Source organism: Ctenocephalides felis, unplaced genomic scaffold, assembly GCF_003426905.1.
Source record: "Ctenocephalides felis isolate EL2017-DRISC unplaced genomic scaffold, ASM342690v1 CF-g0.4_SCAFFOLD_00845, whole genome shotgun sequence".
In the NCBI taxonomy this organism is placed as follows: domain Eukaryota; kingdom Metazoa; phylum Arthropoda; class Insecta; order Siphonaptera; family Pulicidae; genus Ctenocephalides; species Ctenocephalides felis.
Window position 1 is genome coordinate 27,689,199 of NW_020536999.1, and position 14,156 is coordinate 27,703,354.

The 14,156-nt window shown below is 28.7% G+C and overlaps 3 protein-coding genes and 1 pseudogene across 3 annotated transcripts; all 4 read right to left on the minus strand.

Annotated features, from left to right (window-relative positions):
- Positions 1-228: 228 nt before the first annotated feature.
- On the minus strand, positions 229-1,037 carry LOC113381420 (probable protein S-acyltransferase 23). The gene is made up of 3 exons (XM_026620347.1): positions 901-1,037; positions 568-842; positions 229-392 (listed from the first exon to the last, which is right to left on the minus strand). The coding sequence occupies exons 1-3, from the start codon at positions 1,035-1,037 to the stop codon at positions 229-231; spliced, it is 576 nt and encodes a 191-aa protein (XP_026476132.1).
- Positions 1,038-3,281: 2,244 nt separating this feature from the next.
- LOC113381428 lies at positions 3,282-7,041 on the minus strand. The gene is made up of 9 exons (XM_026620348.1): positions 6,658-7,041; positions 6,193-6,308; positions 5,998-6,114; positions 5,592-5,735; positions 5,410-5,534; positions 4,387-5,241; positions 3,922-4,160; positions 3,505-3,808; positions 3,282-3,415 (listed from the first exon to the last, which is right to left on the minus strand). Exons 1-9 carry the CDS (start codon positions 6,832-6,834, stop codon positions 3,282-3,284), a joined length of 2,211 nt encoding a protein of 736 aa, XP_026476133.1. The 5' UTR covers positions 6,835-7,041.
- Positions 7,042-7,635: 594 nt separating this feature from the next.
- Positions 7,636-9,968, minus strand: LOC113363561 (heparan-alpha-glucosaminide N-acetyltransferase-like). Its single transcript, XM_026606050.1, has 9 exons — positions 9,825-9,968; positions 9,656-9,753; positions 9,374-9,489; positions 9,141-9,294; positions 8,864-9,068; positions 8,501-8,790; positions 8,267-8,433; positions 8,008-8,194; positions 7,636-7,930 (listed from the first exon to the last, which is right to left on the minus strand). The coding sequence occupies exons 1-9, from the start codon at positions 9,966-9,968 to the stop codon at positions 7,636-7,638; spliced, it is 1,656 nt and encodes a 551-aa protein (XP_026461835.1).
- Positions 9,969-11,182: 1,214 nt separating this feature from the next.
- LOC113381442 lies at positions 11,183-11,810 on the minus strand (annotated as a pseudogene).
- Between the last annotated feature and the right edge of the window lie 2,346 nt (positions 11,811-14,156).

A 14,156-nucleotide genomic window follows, 5' to 3' on the forward strand; every position in this document is an offset into this window, starting at 1 on the left:
GGCCGATCAGCCGAAATCGTGAAGAAGTGGGAGCTCTTTTTTTCGAGGCGGGGGTGTTCAGAGCGCTGTAACTCTAGTTTGACTGAATATTTTAGCTGAAATTTTATATTTATACTGTCCAAATATGTGTTAATAAATGATAAAAAACTTGAAGCTCTAAATATTTACTCGTCGTAGAAAAATCCTAAAATATCCCTAAAAAACAGGCCGTCACATAGGAAGACCCCCTTAAAGGCAGTAGATAAGAAAAAATAGTATACCTTTGTAAGCAGCCCAATGAAGAGCAGTATCACCGTTTATATCTGTTAAATGATTTAGGGCTCCCATTCCCAATAAAAAAGCTGCCGTCGCAGTTCTGCCATACATGCAAGCAGTCATTAAAGGGGTCAAACCTTAAAATATAATAAACATAAATTTATATTTTCACAGCAGTGGCACTGACGAATAGGCTCTCGTTTTTATACAAAAATTAATAAGCATATTATAGATCATAAGTAAGTGTATATCAAAAACTTAAATTTTCAAAAATATTATGTGATATAGGTAGGATCAAGTTCAACCGATTACCTTTAAAATCCGCCGCGTTTACACTAACTCCAGCTTGAAGTAAAACTTGCGCTACTGCCACATGACCCTTTCTGCAAGCCCAATGAATAGGTCTGGGTCCTTGGGTTCCCAAGCAAGAAAGATCGACAGGTGCACTGTGTCGGACTAGACACCGAACCAGACTCACGTGCCCGTCCAGGGCTGCCCAGTGCGCTGCAGTATAACCATGCATGTCTCTGGCAGATAAAACATCAGGATCTAATCGCTCTAGAAGATTTTCCAAACCCGGTAAATCCCTGGAATGGAAGCGAACATTTAATTATTAGACATTTTTAGATGTTATTAATTACATACCCAGATTTTACGATATCGAAAAGATCTCTTGCACTTTCCTGGATCAACATTTCGGTGCTTTCTGAACATGATATTAAATTTTCCGAGCTATCGTTGTCGTTATTGTTTTCATTTTCATTTTCGTGCTGTTCTGCCATACTATGGCCGTGCCAGGGCAGAGCCCAGACGCTCCGCGCGGCGCCCGGGCTTGGGTGGACCTTGCTGCACAACGTCTTTGCGTCTGAATGAAACTTGCTGCTAATAATTAATACTAGATGAACGGAGGACTCCGCCACCTACTAAATGTTTATACCATAAACAACCGCTGATATGAGTCTTATAATCTTAAATTGAGTCAATGTTTATGTTTACATTTTAAATAAAGATTTATTAATATACTGCTTACCTAGATAAAGCGAATTATGTTTTAGTAGGTTCACTATTCCCAGTTTGTGTGATTTTAAAATTTAAAGTTTGTGATTGTATTTTTATTGGTATTTTCAGTTAATCAATTCAGAAGTTCACAGAATTTTGAGCGCACAATTAGTTCGTAGTTGTAACACTTTTATCAGAAGTTTTTTAACTATTCATTGATTTATTAATAATATTATATAGCCTTATAAATATAAGAGAAATCTGAAGTTTTTAAATGCATACAATATTTTCTTTGCTGCAATATTCTGTACACGTGCTAAATAAAGCAAAAATCAATAATATTGCGCAGACGCGAATAAACAAATGAAATTATATAGCATAAATATAAAAACCCAAATATAAATTTTATACGATAAAATATGACAACTCTAGGGTTCTGCCGCAACTTTTCAAAAATACAAATTTTCAATGAAGATATATAAAATTATGAAAAAACTTATATTTATGAAAGAACAAGATTATACTCGCCGTATATACATCACAGACTACTATTTAAGCAAAAGATTTTGTTTTACATTAAAATTTTTTATGACTGTCATATATGCTTTTTATTTTACTAATTTCAATTCATAAAATGCATTTAAAACTATATATAAATTTATTTGAGACTAAAATATGAAGTTCAAGAATGCTTCCTAGATATACGGGTACTAATTACATTATTTTATTTTGAATATTTTTTTTAATGTAATGAAATGATTTTGATTTGAGTCATTTTAAGAAAAAATTGTTCCTTCACTACAAAAGTAAAAAAAAAATATACATAATACTTAAATACAACTGTAGTTGTATTCACTACATTAAACTATAATTATAATTATTATATTATAATATAATAATATTAATAATTAATAAAATAATATTAAACATAATATTATGATAATTGTTACAATATTTGTAATAATAACACATCAATTTTTTTTTTCTTTTAGGATTGATTTGGAAATGCCCCGTTTCCTTAAGTACTGTTTGCTATGCTATTTATTTACACTTTTAGCAGTATATTTAATATTCGTCGCAGTTCTAATATATGCCCGATATCAACTCTCACAGCTAGAAGATTCAGAAATGACATAATTTGATATAAACAGCATAATATTTTAGCTTTTAATTTACAGCATAGTAATTCTGATCTTCATGAATGAATGTATGTAAAATAATGTATTTGATCTTGGTGATTGTTGTAAAAAATGTTTAAATAAACAAGTATCTATCACCCCACATAATTGTACTGGTCATATGTAAAAGATAAAAAAAACTTTCTTGTATATTAGATATTTTAATGAACACATTTTACAAATGTATATTATATATATACTTAAAAAAAGTTTGAGTCTTATATTAAAAAATTATACCTATATTTTATAAATAGCTACACATTATATCTATGAGGCAATATGCACACAACTTTCACTTGGAAGTAAAAATACATTAAACTAGCGTTGTCAAAATTTCTCATTCACAAATCAATCTTATTTCATCAAGAAAAAAACATTGTTTATTTACTTAAAAAAATGTAAGTATAAGTAATATTTTTTTCAAATTAAAAATCATTCAATCGAAAACAAAATTTGTCAATACATACAATATAAAATAAGATTTTGAATTCATTATAATGCTAATATTAAATCCTTTCTTTGAACTTTGTATATGGAACTAATAATTATAAAAATATATGTTTTATATATCGTATTGCTGCTTCAAGCTAAAGGAGTATAGAAACACTAATGTTCGGAAATAAATATTTCTATCGTCATAATTTTATTTAAGCAAAATTTCTATATCAAACTTAAAAATTTTTGCTTTCATATTAAATAATAATAATAATATGTGAATCACAATATTAATAAAGCTCAAACATAATGTAATGTTTGAAATAAACATTCTAAAATACATACCATTATGTATATATAGATACACATATAAATATGGATGCATAATCAAAATTTGAGAAAAGTTTGAAAAAATTATTCATCATAGACATCATAAATCTCATCATCAGAGACATGGCCCCGATTCAATTGAATAAAATGATCCCAATCCGTGATGCTCTCTAAAGAAATTTCAGTATTTAAAGTGTATTGTACTCGCATGTTCCAACCTAAAAATAAAAAATGAAACCATTACTACAAATTTTAACTTCATTACCTTTTCAAAAACACTCACAATTCACAAAATGAAACAACTTACCAATATTATCTTGCACCACATTATCTAGAATCTTTGAAGCCTGTCGCCTATTAGGTCTCCACATCTGTGGGCTATCTTTATCAGGACACAAAATTCTTAAAGATGTGTGGCTAATGACAGCATAATATCCTGTTGTAGGATCCCATTGAAATAAACAAGAGGCTTCATAATGTTTGCGGTGTGTAAAACAATCACCAGCAATACATTGATCACAGCGCAATACTGATAATGGTCTCCTATATATAGCAGGAATAGCTACTACATGTAGTAATAATATGCATGTGATGCCACTAATTGGAGAAACCTATAAGTGGTTATACTTTTTAATATTACATAATATAATCGTAATGTGCAATTAAAAAAATAAATGTTTTGTATTCAAATATGAATCCATACATATACAAATATTATTATTACCTTTAAAATTTCACTGTACCAATCTTGAATGCACTTAAAATATTTCTTTTCCTTCTCACATAGTTTGCAGGAAACCAAGTAACTAAAAGTCTCCAGATCAAAGGATTGTTGAGTGATAACAACAATAGGTTCTTTCTTGATCAAGTCATTGGATTCTTCTTGTGATACGGCTTGGAAATCATTGAGAGAGAGCGGCAAATATACATGAAAAGTGGCAGGTAAACTTTCACCTACAGTGGCTAAAGTTAAAACAGTACGTAGTGTAAGTAATTAATTGGACTTGCTATATTTTCAAAACCAATACCTAATTATCAAACATTTATGAAATCATATATTTTATATTTATTTATTTATTTAAGCCACTAAGGTTGTTACACCTAATTTTAAAATATTTTAAACTCTTAAAAATGCTGAATTATTTATTTAAATTGAACTACTAATCAATGCATAAACCTTTAAATTTACCAGAAATTTCATCTTCTTCACCCGAAGTTTGTCTTTCAGAAACATCTGCCTTATTTTCAACAAAATATCTTATATGTGTAATCGAGCATTTGTAAGAATCTTCATCTTCTAAGACCAGCAATGATTTTCTTTTAAAACAAGGTGGTGAATTTACAATATATTCAGGTAAAACCAAACTTGACTTACTATCTGAGCTATTACTTAATTTCTCATTGAAATCTTTATTCTGTTTAGCATCTCTATCATTTAAAATATTCAATGTCTGAGATCGCTGATAATTAGAATTTGTTGTTTCATGCAGAACTTTATTTGTGTTAGCCCCTAGTTTCATGTACTTATTCCATTTTAAACCAAAGTAATCACCAAGTGTATCCTCATGATATTCATACCTCCTATCAGCCAACCTACGTTTCCGAAATATTCCAATTTTTTCACAATTCTCAACCTCTTCAACAAATTCATAAGTTTTATCAGCTTTCTGATTATTCTTTGATTCTATAACATTAGGGATGATTTTATTATCACTTTGTTTAATAGTTTCCTCTGGTCCTCGAAGAGTTTCATCCAAAGATATATTCAATAAATCACTAACACTACACTCATTCTCATCTTTAGAACTGCCAGCAGTTGAATTTTGTTCACAATAAGTTCTTTCATTAGATTTTCCCATAGTGAGAGATTGACAAGTCAATAATTGCACATCCAAAACATGCATGAGTGCACCTGTGCTCACAACTATTTGACCAGGACGCCTCATATTCACATGAGGTTTAAAGATAGGTTCAAAAGACCCACAATCATATTCAGTATGCGCCAAAATTTTGTGTCTAGTACATAAAGAACGACCTTCAAGACCTAAAATATAATTATTTAAAACCAAACATGCTTTAATAACATGATCAATCTATTATTTTGTTCTAAAAATGTGTGTTGACTTTTTATTAGCTTTCTTATAAAGTAAAACTGTTATAAAATAATATGTACAGTCCAATATTATAAAAAAAAAATGTATTGATAAAATACCTTTATTGGATGTGGATTCCTTTTTGCATGAAGAACATCCTACAGAAGGTACTGAAACCCATGTTATGTGACCAACATTATCACAGGAGTTAGTCATACAACCATGGCGACCACAGTCATTATATCTACAATAGAAATGATTTATTGCAATTGGTTATAGTATGATTCAATGATTGTCTTACCCGTGAACTACAAGAAGCCAAGGCATAGATTTCCATTGTACCATTGTAACATGCTGATAATGACCAAATGCATTAGAGGCAAATAAAGGAACTGAATGAACTATATAACAAGGATTATGGGGCCTAAAACCCCAGAAATATAACCTGAAAATAGATAAAACAATTAATATTCTCATTAAATAAACCTTTTTGAGTATTAATATTTTACTAATATTCTCAATCGTAATTTGGTGTCTGATGTACCATGTATTTAGTAGAAATTTGATCAATTACAAATAGTAATACAACTATACAACTATAAAAATAATTGAGGAAAACTTATTTACAAAATAATCTGATTAAACAATTCATTTATGTATAAGATGAATCGATGAATAATAAAATTAAAAATTCTCTCTTATTTTACCTGTATTCTAATTTATCAGTCAAAAAGACATTTTCTTCACTATCCGCAGGAGTCCATACTTCAGTATAACTTAATAAAAATTGACCACATGCTGTTAAACCCATATAAACATGATTGCTAAAATTTGAATAAAAATTTAATTAAAACAATATATAATTATTTTATAAAAAGTAATATTATGTAATAATTTCATACTCTAATATTTCTGTTGGTAATATTTCTGTTTTGAGACAAAACCTCAGGTGATCAGGAATTTCCATGAATGGCGCTTCATACTTTACTCCTCTGTGCACTGAAAATTCTCCAAACATCTAAAATGAAAAAATGCTTTTAAACGGGTCTATGCTAAAGATTTGATATGATATAAATATTTAATGTTTTATGCATATGCTCCAATGTGAATACAGAAACAAATATAAACAATAGATGAAAAAAAAATTACATGTTAACATAATTTTGTTATTTAACCTATTAATCTAAAAGATTCTAGGCTCTATATCAACAAAGAAATAATTATTAACAGTTCATGCAATATAGTATAAATAAATCTAATAATGTAAACTGATATAAATTTGAAAATTATTATTAATATGATAATTGTCAACTATATTATATATACAAATACTTTTACTATTAAATGAGACATGCCATAAAATTTACCTGTCTATTCATTATTTTATTGATAATATTATGACTTTTCTTTTTCTTAGATTTTTGTTGGTCAGAAATAACATTGTTTTTCCTGTTTGTCTTGCAAGGTAAAGGCTTCTTATTTATATTAATATCCCTAGCTATAAAATCCCATAGTTCTTGAAATTTTAATGCATCTCTGTTCATCTTCACGATATTGCTATCCTTGCTATCTATAATCCTTGACGAATATCTTCTAAGGATATGATGCTTAAAATGACATTTGTGTAGAAATAGTAAATCAAAACCTAGCCTGAAATTCTTTCCATCAAATATCCATTTAGGCTTTATATGGCACTTGAAAAATGCTAAATTTAGAAACAAAGGTGAGCTTGCGGTGAAAATCCAGGAGCAAATGATATTGCAAAACTACCCTTGCAAAAGGATACATGATAGAACTACCATTTGTAATCTTTACAACTTCAGATGAGATGATAAACATAGAAACAAAGTGAATGGACGATCTTTGACAACTTCGTATAGATGGCGCACCTGTATGATTGGGGGTGAAACCCGGTTAGAAATAATAACAAAATTGTTATTGTTTTGAATTTACACAAAGATAAAAGTAGAGTATACACGTGTGCAAATTATAATATTAAGAATGTACACGTGCGCAAATTATATTATTAATCACAATTTAAAAAGTTTATTATATTTTTTGCAACTTATATCAATACATATTTAAATACTACAAAAACTATTTTTCATAATAAATTGGTATATATTTCCACCAATAAATTCTAATACTATCACTTTTAACATATCAATTGTGATCAATTGAACCAAATAATTATTGCAATAAAAACTGAATATTTATTTAATATCAGATTTATTTGTGTTTTTACACATATGCATTTGTTCATTTTATATATACAAAATTTTAATAAAAAATATAATCAAATACCAAACGATAATATATAAAATTTGTAGCAATAAAAAATGCTTTTATATAGATAAAAATATGTTTTTCCTATACAGAATATAGGCAATGATGACCCACAATCCCGTGTTCCAAAGAGCTTCTATTGTCAAAATATAATGCGTATTCATATTTCCTATTTTCCAATGAAATGGAAAAAGCGCATGAGCAATAGAATGTCCGACATACATAATAGTAGAATTCATTCCAGGTTTTAGAAATGGGTTTCCTCCCCAAATTAATAAGACATCAATTAAAAGATAGCAAGTAGAAAGCAGGAAAAAGGCAAAGCAGGCAGTTATAAACACAAATGATAATGACCTGAAATTGAATGCATATTGTATTGTTTATATTACATATTATATATATATATATATATATATATATATATATCTTACCAAAGGTTTTTATTCACTGGAATTAAGCCTTCTTCTTTAGAAAATCCACAAAGAATACCACCAATTAATCCTGAGACCACACTCCATATGATCCAACGTAAAATTCTATCTTTCCATAACTTATGAAAAACAATTATAGTACCAGCATGCACTCCCAAGAAAACTTGCAATATAGAAGTTAAACATCCTGAGAAGATAATATTGATATTGTTATGTATATGTATGATTATGATATTTATGCACCTTCTATTAAAAATACCTAATAATCCTTCAGGATCAAATGGTCCAGATAAATAGACTTTGTTAGATGTAGGATGCTGATACATATGCTGACCTAAAATTTGTCTATCAATATATCCTACAGCTCCTCCAACACAGTTGAAATTTGAGCCATTACTTTCTATCCCACCAGGTCCTAAATACCCCCTTCAATAAAATAAGATATTAAAGCAGGTGCTAAGTGATTTCTCAAAACCTATTACATTTTACTTACTTGGGGCAGTTGGGTACTTCATAAAGATATACAAGGCAGCAATATGTTAATACTATAGGAAAGATTACTAGCCATTGTGGTAATAATACATATAAATCAGGAATAAGATTTAAAACCCTGCTTGTATAAACATTACTATGCCTTTTGAACATTAAAGCTGCTACTGAAGCAACTACAAAGTAAGATATTCCAAATCTTTGTAGAACTCCCATAACTCGAATCAATGTCAAATTATTCTGCCCTCCAGAAGTGTTAAGCATAACTCCTAAGAAAAATAGGATCAAGGAACGCTACAAATAATTTTAACAGAATTGGTGACAAATTATTTCATTCATTAATTTCTGCATAATGGTAAAAACTTACACGCAGTATATTTAATAAAATGTTTTTGCGAGGAGTATTTTTTCGTAGCTGTGATAGTATGGAAATTGGAATACAAACACCCATTATCCATAAAAAGAATGGAAAAACAAGATCTGCTACATGAAGCCCATTCCAAGTAGCGTGTTCTATCCACCAATAATGACCGCCACCACTATTAACAAATATCATTAACACGATACTTATTCTGCAAAATTAAATAGTTTAATAAATTAATTCACACCCAAATATTGAACTTGTCAATTATCCAAACAATTACCCTCGAAAAGTATCTAGAGATTTCACTCGCTTTTTTTCTTTTTCTACTCCACCATCCAATTGAGGAACATTTCTTCGATATTTTTTCCATAATATTCCAGACAAATTAATTAGGGTCAATAAAATCACAAGTGAAAATAAAATTACAATCAGTGCTTGAACGAAAATAAAAGTATATTATATACTATGAAAAATTGAAATAATTAAATAATGCACATGTTTTGAAATGCTTACGGTAATAAATATTAACTGCTTCCTTAGCTGTTGTAAATAAACATTTATCTTCTGCAATTAACAAATTGTATACTCCAAATTCACCTACATCAGGCGATACTCTGCATATGATTGCTCTAAAAAATACAGTAGAAAGATTTATTTCAGAACAGTATGTTCAAACAAACGATTTGATTCATCTGTGTCTTTTTTTTAAATATACTGATCGATTATGAAATTTTAATTCAAAAAACTTGTACTTTGTTATTTTAGAGTTAGAGAGATTTTAGGCAATGCTCTTACTCGTCTTGCTTGGCTTGAAATTGCTGTTTCCTAAAAGTATTTATTTTGACCAGAATATTTCCATTAGCAGCTAAGGATGTTAAATTGGTAAATGGACACTAAAAAATAAATTACGGTAATTATAAAAATTTTTTTAGTGAGTAGAAGATCATTGAATAATAAATATTACATTATAGCAATCTTCAGAAAGATGCTCTACATCAACTTTTCTGCCAAGTTTTGAAGTAATATTCAGATAAGCCTCATCAACTTTTAGTTCAGTTAAGTCAAGTTTTTCAAATATTTCTTGACCAGGATTTTCAAACCAAGACATGACTACGTTTATATATTTTTCTATTTGTATATTTCTTTCAACGTTTCGTTTTTCAAGAAAAGTAAATACAAACAGCTGTCAAATGCTGTCAAGCTTTCCTTATCACAACACTGTCAGTTATAAATTGTGCTTGGTTAGGTTACATATTATAGTTTTCAGCCTTTTAATTTAATTAATAAAGTAATATTTGATAATAAAAATTAAAATTGAGGTTTTATGAACTGCTACTGATATGCGTTACATTTACTTCCAAGATATATAGTAATAAAGAGCTTAAAAAACTTATCTTCACTGATAATATAAAGATAGAAAAATATCAAAAATTGTTGGAGCACAAAAATTTGACATGTCATATAACTGATTTATGTATATGTATATATATGTAATACATATAAATACATATAAACATAATTATAACTGATAGATAAATCACAACAAAATCTATATGTCTTCTTCACAAACTTACCTCGGACATGTAACACTGCATCCACAGGTTCTAATTTATTGAAACTCCTAAATTTTAGTACATGTAAATGAAATAAAACCATTTGCGCTGAAACCAATCAGTACCTACAAAGCAATAGATTTATATAATTTTCCAAATACAAAAATTTAACACATAATCTTTATCAATTCAGTTTTTTATAATAGGAGTATGTACATACCGCTTCACAACAAATTCCTAGTGTGGGGTGTTTAGCCTCAATCTGAAATTTTGTCCCAATTATTTTTGATACTGTCTATTTTATATTCAAATTTCGTAATTAATTGCATGGATTAGGATTACCTATGTATTCAAATGACATACTCCCAAATAGCAAAATGAGAGTACAACCACTTCTGAACAACTGAACAAAAGGCTACAGAAAGACCTAATTTAAATATATGCTAAAATCTTGTTTCTAAAAAATAAGTATGATGCAATTGTAATTACTTGCTATTGTAATTGTAATTATAACGCTGTTGTAAATACTGCACAAAATACTCAAAACTTTATAAAAAATCATTTGAATTTATTGTTTCATTAATAAGATACAATTTTAGTAAAAAATATATTCAAATCAATCTATAATTAAAGTCAAACATAATTGTTTTTTTTTACATATTATGTACAATTTACTCTTTGGTTTCACAAATCTGCTTTTGCAGATAGTCCAAGAGGTATATCATTTAACTCTGTTTCTCAAACAAAGAAAATTCTCCAGACACGCACATCAAAGCAACACAACTGCGTGTAGTAGCCACCATGAAATACTCCATGGAAAACCACTATTATAACACCAGCAAATAAGCAAATGAATAATGAACCACGTACAACTGTAAAATAATACTAATATGCAGATGACAAATATAGAACATAATATAAAAATTTTACCTGAAATCAAGGCATAGTTTTTGTCCTTTTTACCACAAACCACATAAACCAGCACCACATAAAGCATTCACACAAATGCTGATATTACTAACTTGCCCCCAAAATCAGCTACATGGATTTCCTGAAAATTCAAATCAATAAAAATAAAAATTATAATAAAGGATATGATAGTTGTATGTTATATTACGTGATATTGAAATATATGATCCAAGGTGTGATTGGAGCCTGCCAAACTATCCATTAGGGCCATAATTACTCCTAAACTAAAATAACACTTGTTTGCATTGCCAAAATTTGAAATATAAGTAGAACAGGATCCCATTGGGTATTTCTAAAAGATCCTGATAATTTTTTCATATTTGAATATATAATAATAATCTGAGAAGTCTCATAGCTGTTCAGAACATTTAATTTAAACACTTTTGTTTAAATTATACTTTTTCACTTCAAACATATTAAAGGAACCCGGCCATAGAAAATTTTAAAAATTAACATATCTTTCAATTCGTTATGAACAGTCGTAAAAATCAATTCAATTACTAAGAATCATACTGATCGTAAAAATCAATTCAATTACTAAGAATCATACTGATGAAAATATTTTTCTTGCCTTTGACATTAGAATTTTATTTTAACTATAAACGTCATTGACATTTATATCCGCGAACTTCTTGCGATGAACAGTGCTACCACCCTCGCCGATTATAAAAATCAAATTTCAAGATGGAAACACTTGTTGTTCGTTAAATTTCAAATAGTAGGGAAAAAATAAATTGTTAATAAATTATGTAATAAATCGAATAATATACATTTTGAAGCTGGGTTATATAATGATATATTTTAATTTAAATTGCATTCAGATATATACATGCTTTGTATTTATTCTACTTCAATCGAAATTATTTTGAAGTTATAGCTATAATCATTCTGCTTTTGATAATTTAAAATGATATTTTATTTGTTTAAATAATTAAGTTTAATACATTAATAAACTACATATCTCATCATTATATTGCATAACATATGTTTGAATAAAAATCGCAAAATGATAATTATAAAATTAAAACTTTAAATAAAACAATGTTTTTTTTATCAACTAAAATGAACAAAGAATACATTAAAACCACAATGCATAATATACATAATATATATATATATATATATATATATATATATATACATTTAATATTCAAGACAGAATTTATTGCAAAATGTTATAATCGCTTTATGTTCATAAAAACGCTATCATGGAAAGTCAGGGTGATGAGTTTGGTCGAAAAATGTTTTTCCAGTTCATGTCAAGAATTTTATTTTCAATAAATTAACTGTAATTTTAGATCTGGATCTACCGAATTATTATGCGACCAAGTGTTATGTTCTCTGATTAGTCCTCGCATTGCATTCAATTCCTTTAGAAATCGCAAAGAAACCGATTCTTTTGGACTGGATCTCCAGAGTTCTAACTTTAGGCCTAAAATTATAATGGCATGGGAGGTTTTAAAAAACATAATCAGAAATTATCAATTATGAATTTTATCATTGCTAAATTGTTGATAATAAATGTATTTGTAAGGTGAGTACAATACCTGGGCCATACTCCGAAATTGAATTGTCCGTTCTCTTACGCAAATAGTTGAAGCAACAAGTTCGGAAATGCCTTGTCCCGCAAGCGGCAGCGCATTCATTCCCACAAGAATCGCAAGACAGAGCTACGCCCCAAATGCAGGCGCCCCATAATATTCCACCTAGTAATAGGTTCCATAAAACACAATCATATTATAATAACATCATCAATACAGAAGTCTTGAAGTAGAGTTTTAAATGTATCGTTCGCTCATATATTTTAGGGTACCGAATCGTGTTTGCTAATGCATTTTTAGTTTATTATTAATTATTTTATTTTATTATATTTATTAGATATTAAATTTCATTAAAATCTACTAAGCGGTTTTTGAGTTATAGTTGTCACGAGTTCAAAAAACACGCGTTTAAAGTTTCACATTGGATTTACGTACAGAAATACGAAATATTAAATTACTTAAACCAAGTTATCTATTTCTAGGCCATATTATAGTTCATCAGTTATTGTGGAAGTTTCCAAAATTTCTATTTGCTGTTGCCTACGAAGCATTTTGGCCTCCCGAGTGTTCTCGTTGGCGCGCTGATCGGTCACTTTCACACCTGCAGCATCCAATTTTTTAGCATACCAATGGGAATTATACCCACAATTAGGTCCTAGGGTATCCATAATCAATAATAATGATTATGTATATGTATGCAGTAGTTTGTACGATAGTAGAACTAGTATTCACGGTTTTTTGGGCACATTTTTTACACTAGTTGGTTGAAGCTTTTAACTTTTTCTGATTATGGATTCAATCTTGAACTACACATCTTGAAAGTAAATTATCATTGCTGATATCGTCGTAAATCGGTTTAAAAGTTTTTAAATCATCAGGAGGTGAGGGAAAATAATGCTGGTAAGAGTCCAATAACTCAAAAAGTAATCATCGGATCAACTTGAAATTTTCAGAGAACATTTTCAAGATATTACACTTAATAAAATGTAAAAACTAAAAATCGATTTTTCAAAAATTCCAAGTACCCGTAAACCCTTGATAACTTTTTCTAATAAGCCTCGTTTTCTTAAAAATAAACGTCGCGCACCCTCACTTTTTATAATAATCTAATTTCATAAATACTAAACTTGAATTGATTGAACACTCTTCACTGGTTCCAATCAGGAACTATTGCAAATTATTCAATTTTGTGCAAATTTGACAAATTTTACGCAAAACTAATCAAACCGAGTC

Excerpts from the sequence above, each read along its gene's own strand:
- LOC113381428 (XM_026620348.1), bottom strand. The coding sequence starts at position 6,834 with ATGAACAGAGATGCATTAAAATTTCAAGAACTATGGGATTTTATAGCT. Across the intron at positions 5,242-5,409 it reads GGAATCCACATCCAATAAAG|GTCTTGAAGGTCGTTCTTTA; the intron begins GTATTTTATCAA and ends ATTATATTTTAG. Across the intron at positions 3,809-3,921 it reads GGTACAGTGAAATTTTAAAG|GTTTCTCCAATTAGTGGCAT; the intron begins GTAATAATAATA and ends AACCACTTATAG.
- LOC113363561 (XM_026606050.1), bottom strand. The coding sequence starts at position 9,968 with ATGTCTTGGTTTGAAAATCCTGGTCAAGAAATATTTGAAAAACTTGAC. Across the intron at positions 9,295-9,373 it reads AGCAGTTAATATTTATTACC|CACTGATTGTAATTTTATTT; the intron begins GTAAGCATTTCA and ends TTTTCGTTCAAG. Across the intron at positions 8,791-8,863 it reads TTTTATTAAATATACTGCGT|CGTTCCTTGATCCTATTTTT; the intron begins GTAAGTTTTTAC and ends AATTATTTGTAG.
- LOC113381420 (XM_026620347.1), bottom strand. The coding sequence starts at position 1,037 with ATGGCAGAACAGCACGAAAATGAAAATGAAAACAATAACGACAACGAT. Across the intron at positions 843-900 it reads TTCGATATCGTAAAATCTGG|GGATTTACCGGGTTTGGAAA; the intron begins GTATGTAATTAA and ends CTTCCATTCCAG. Across the intron at positions 393-567 it reads AAACGCGGCGGATTTTAAAG|GTTTGACCCCTTTAATGACT; the intron begins GTAATCGGTTGA and ends TTATATTTTAAG.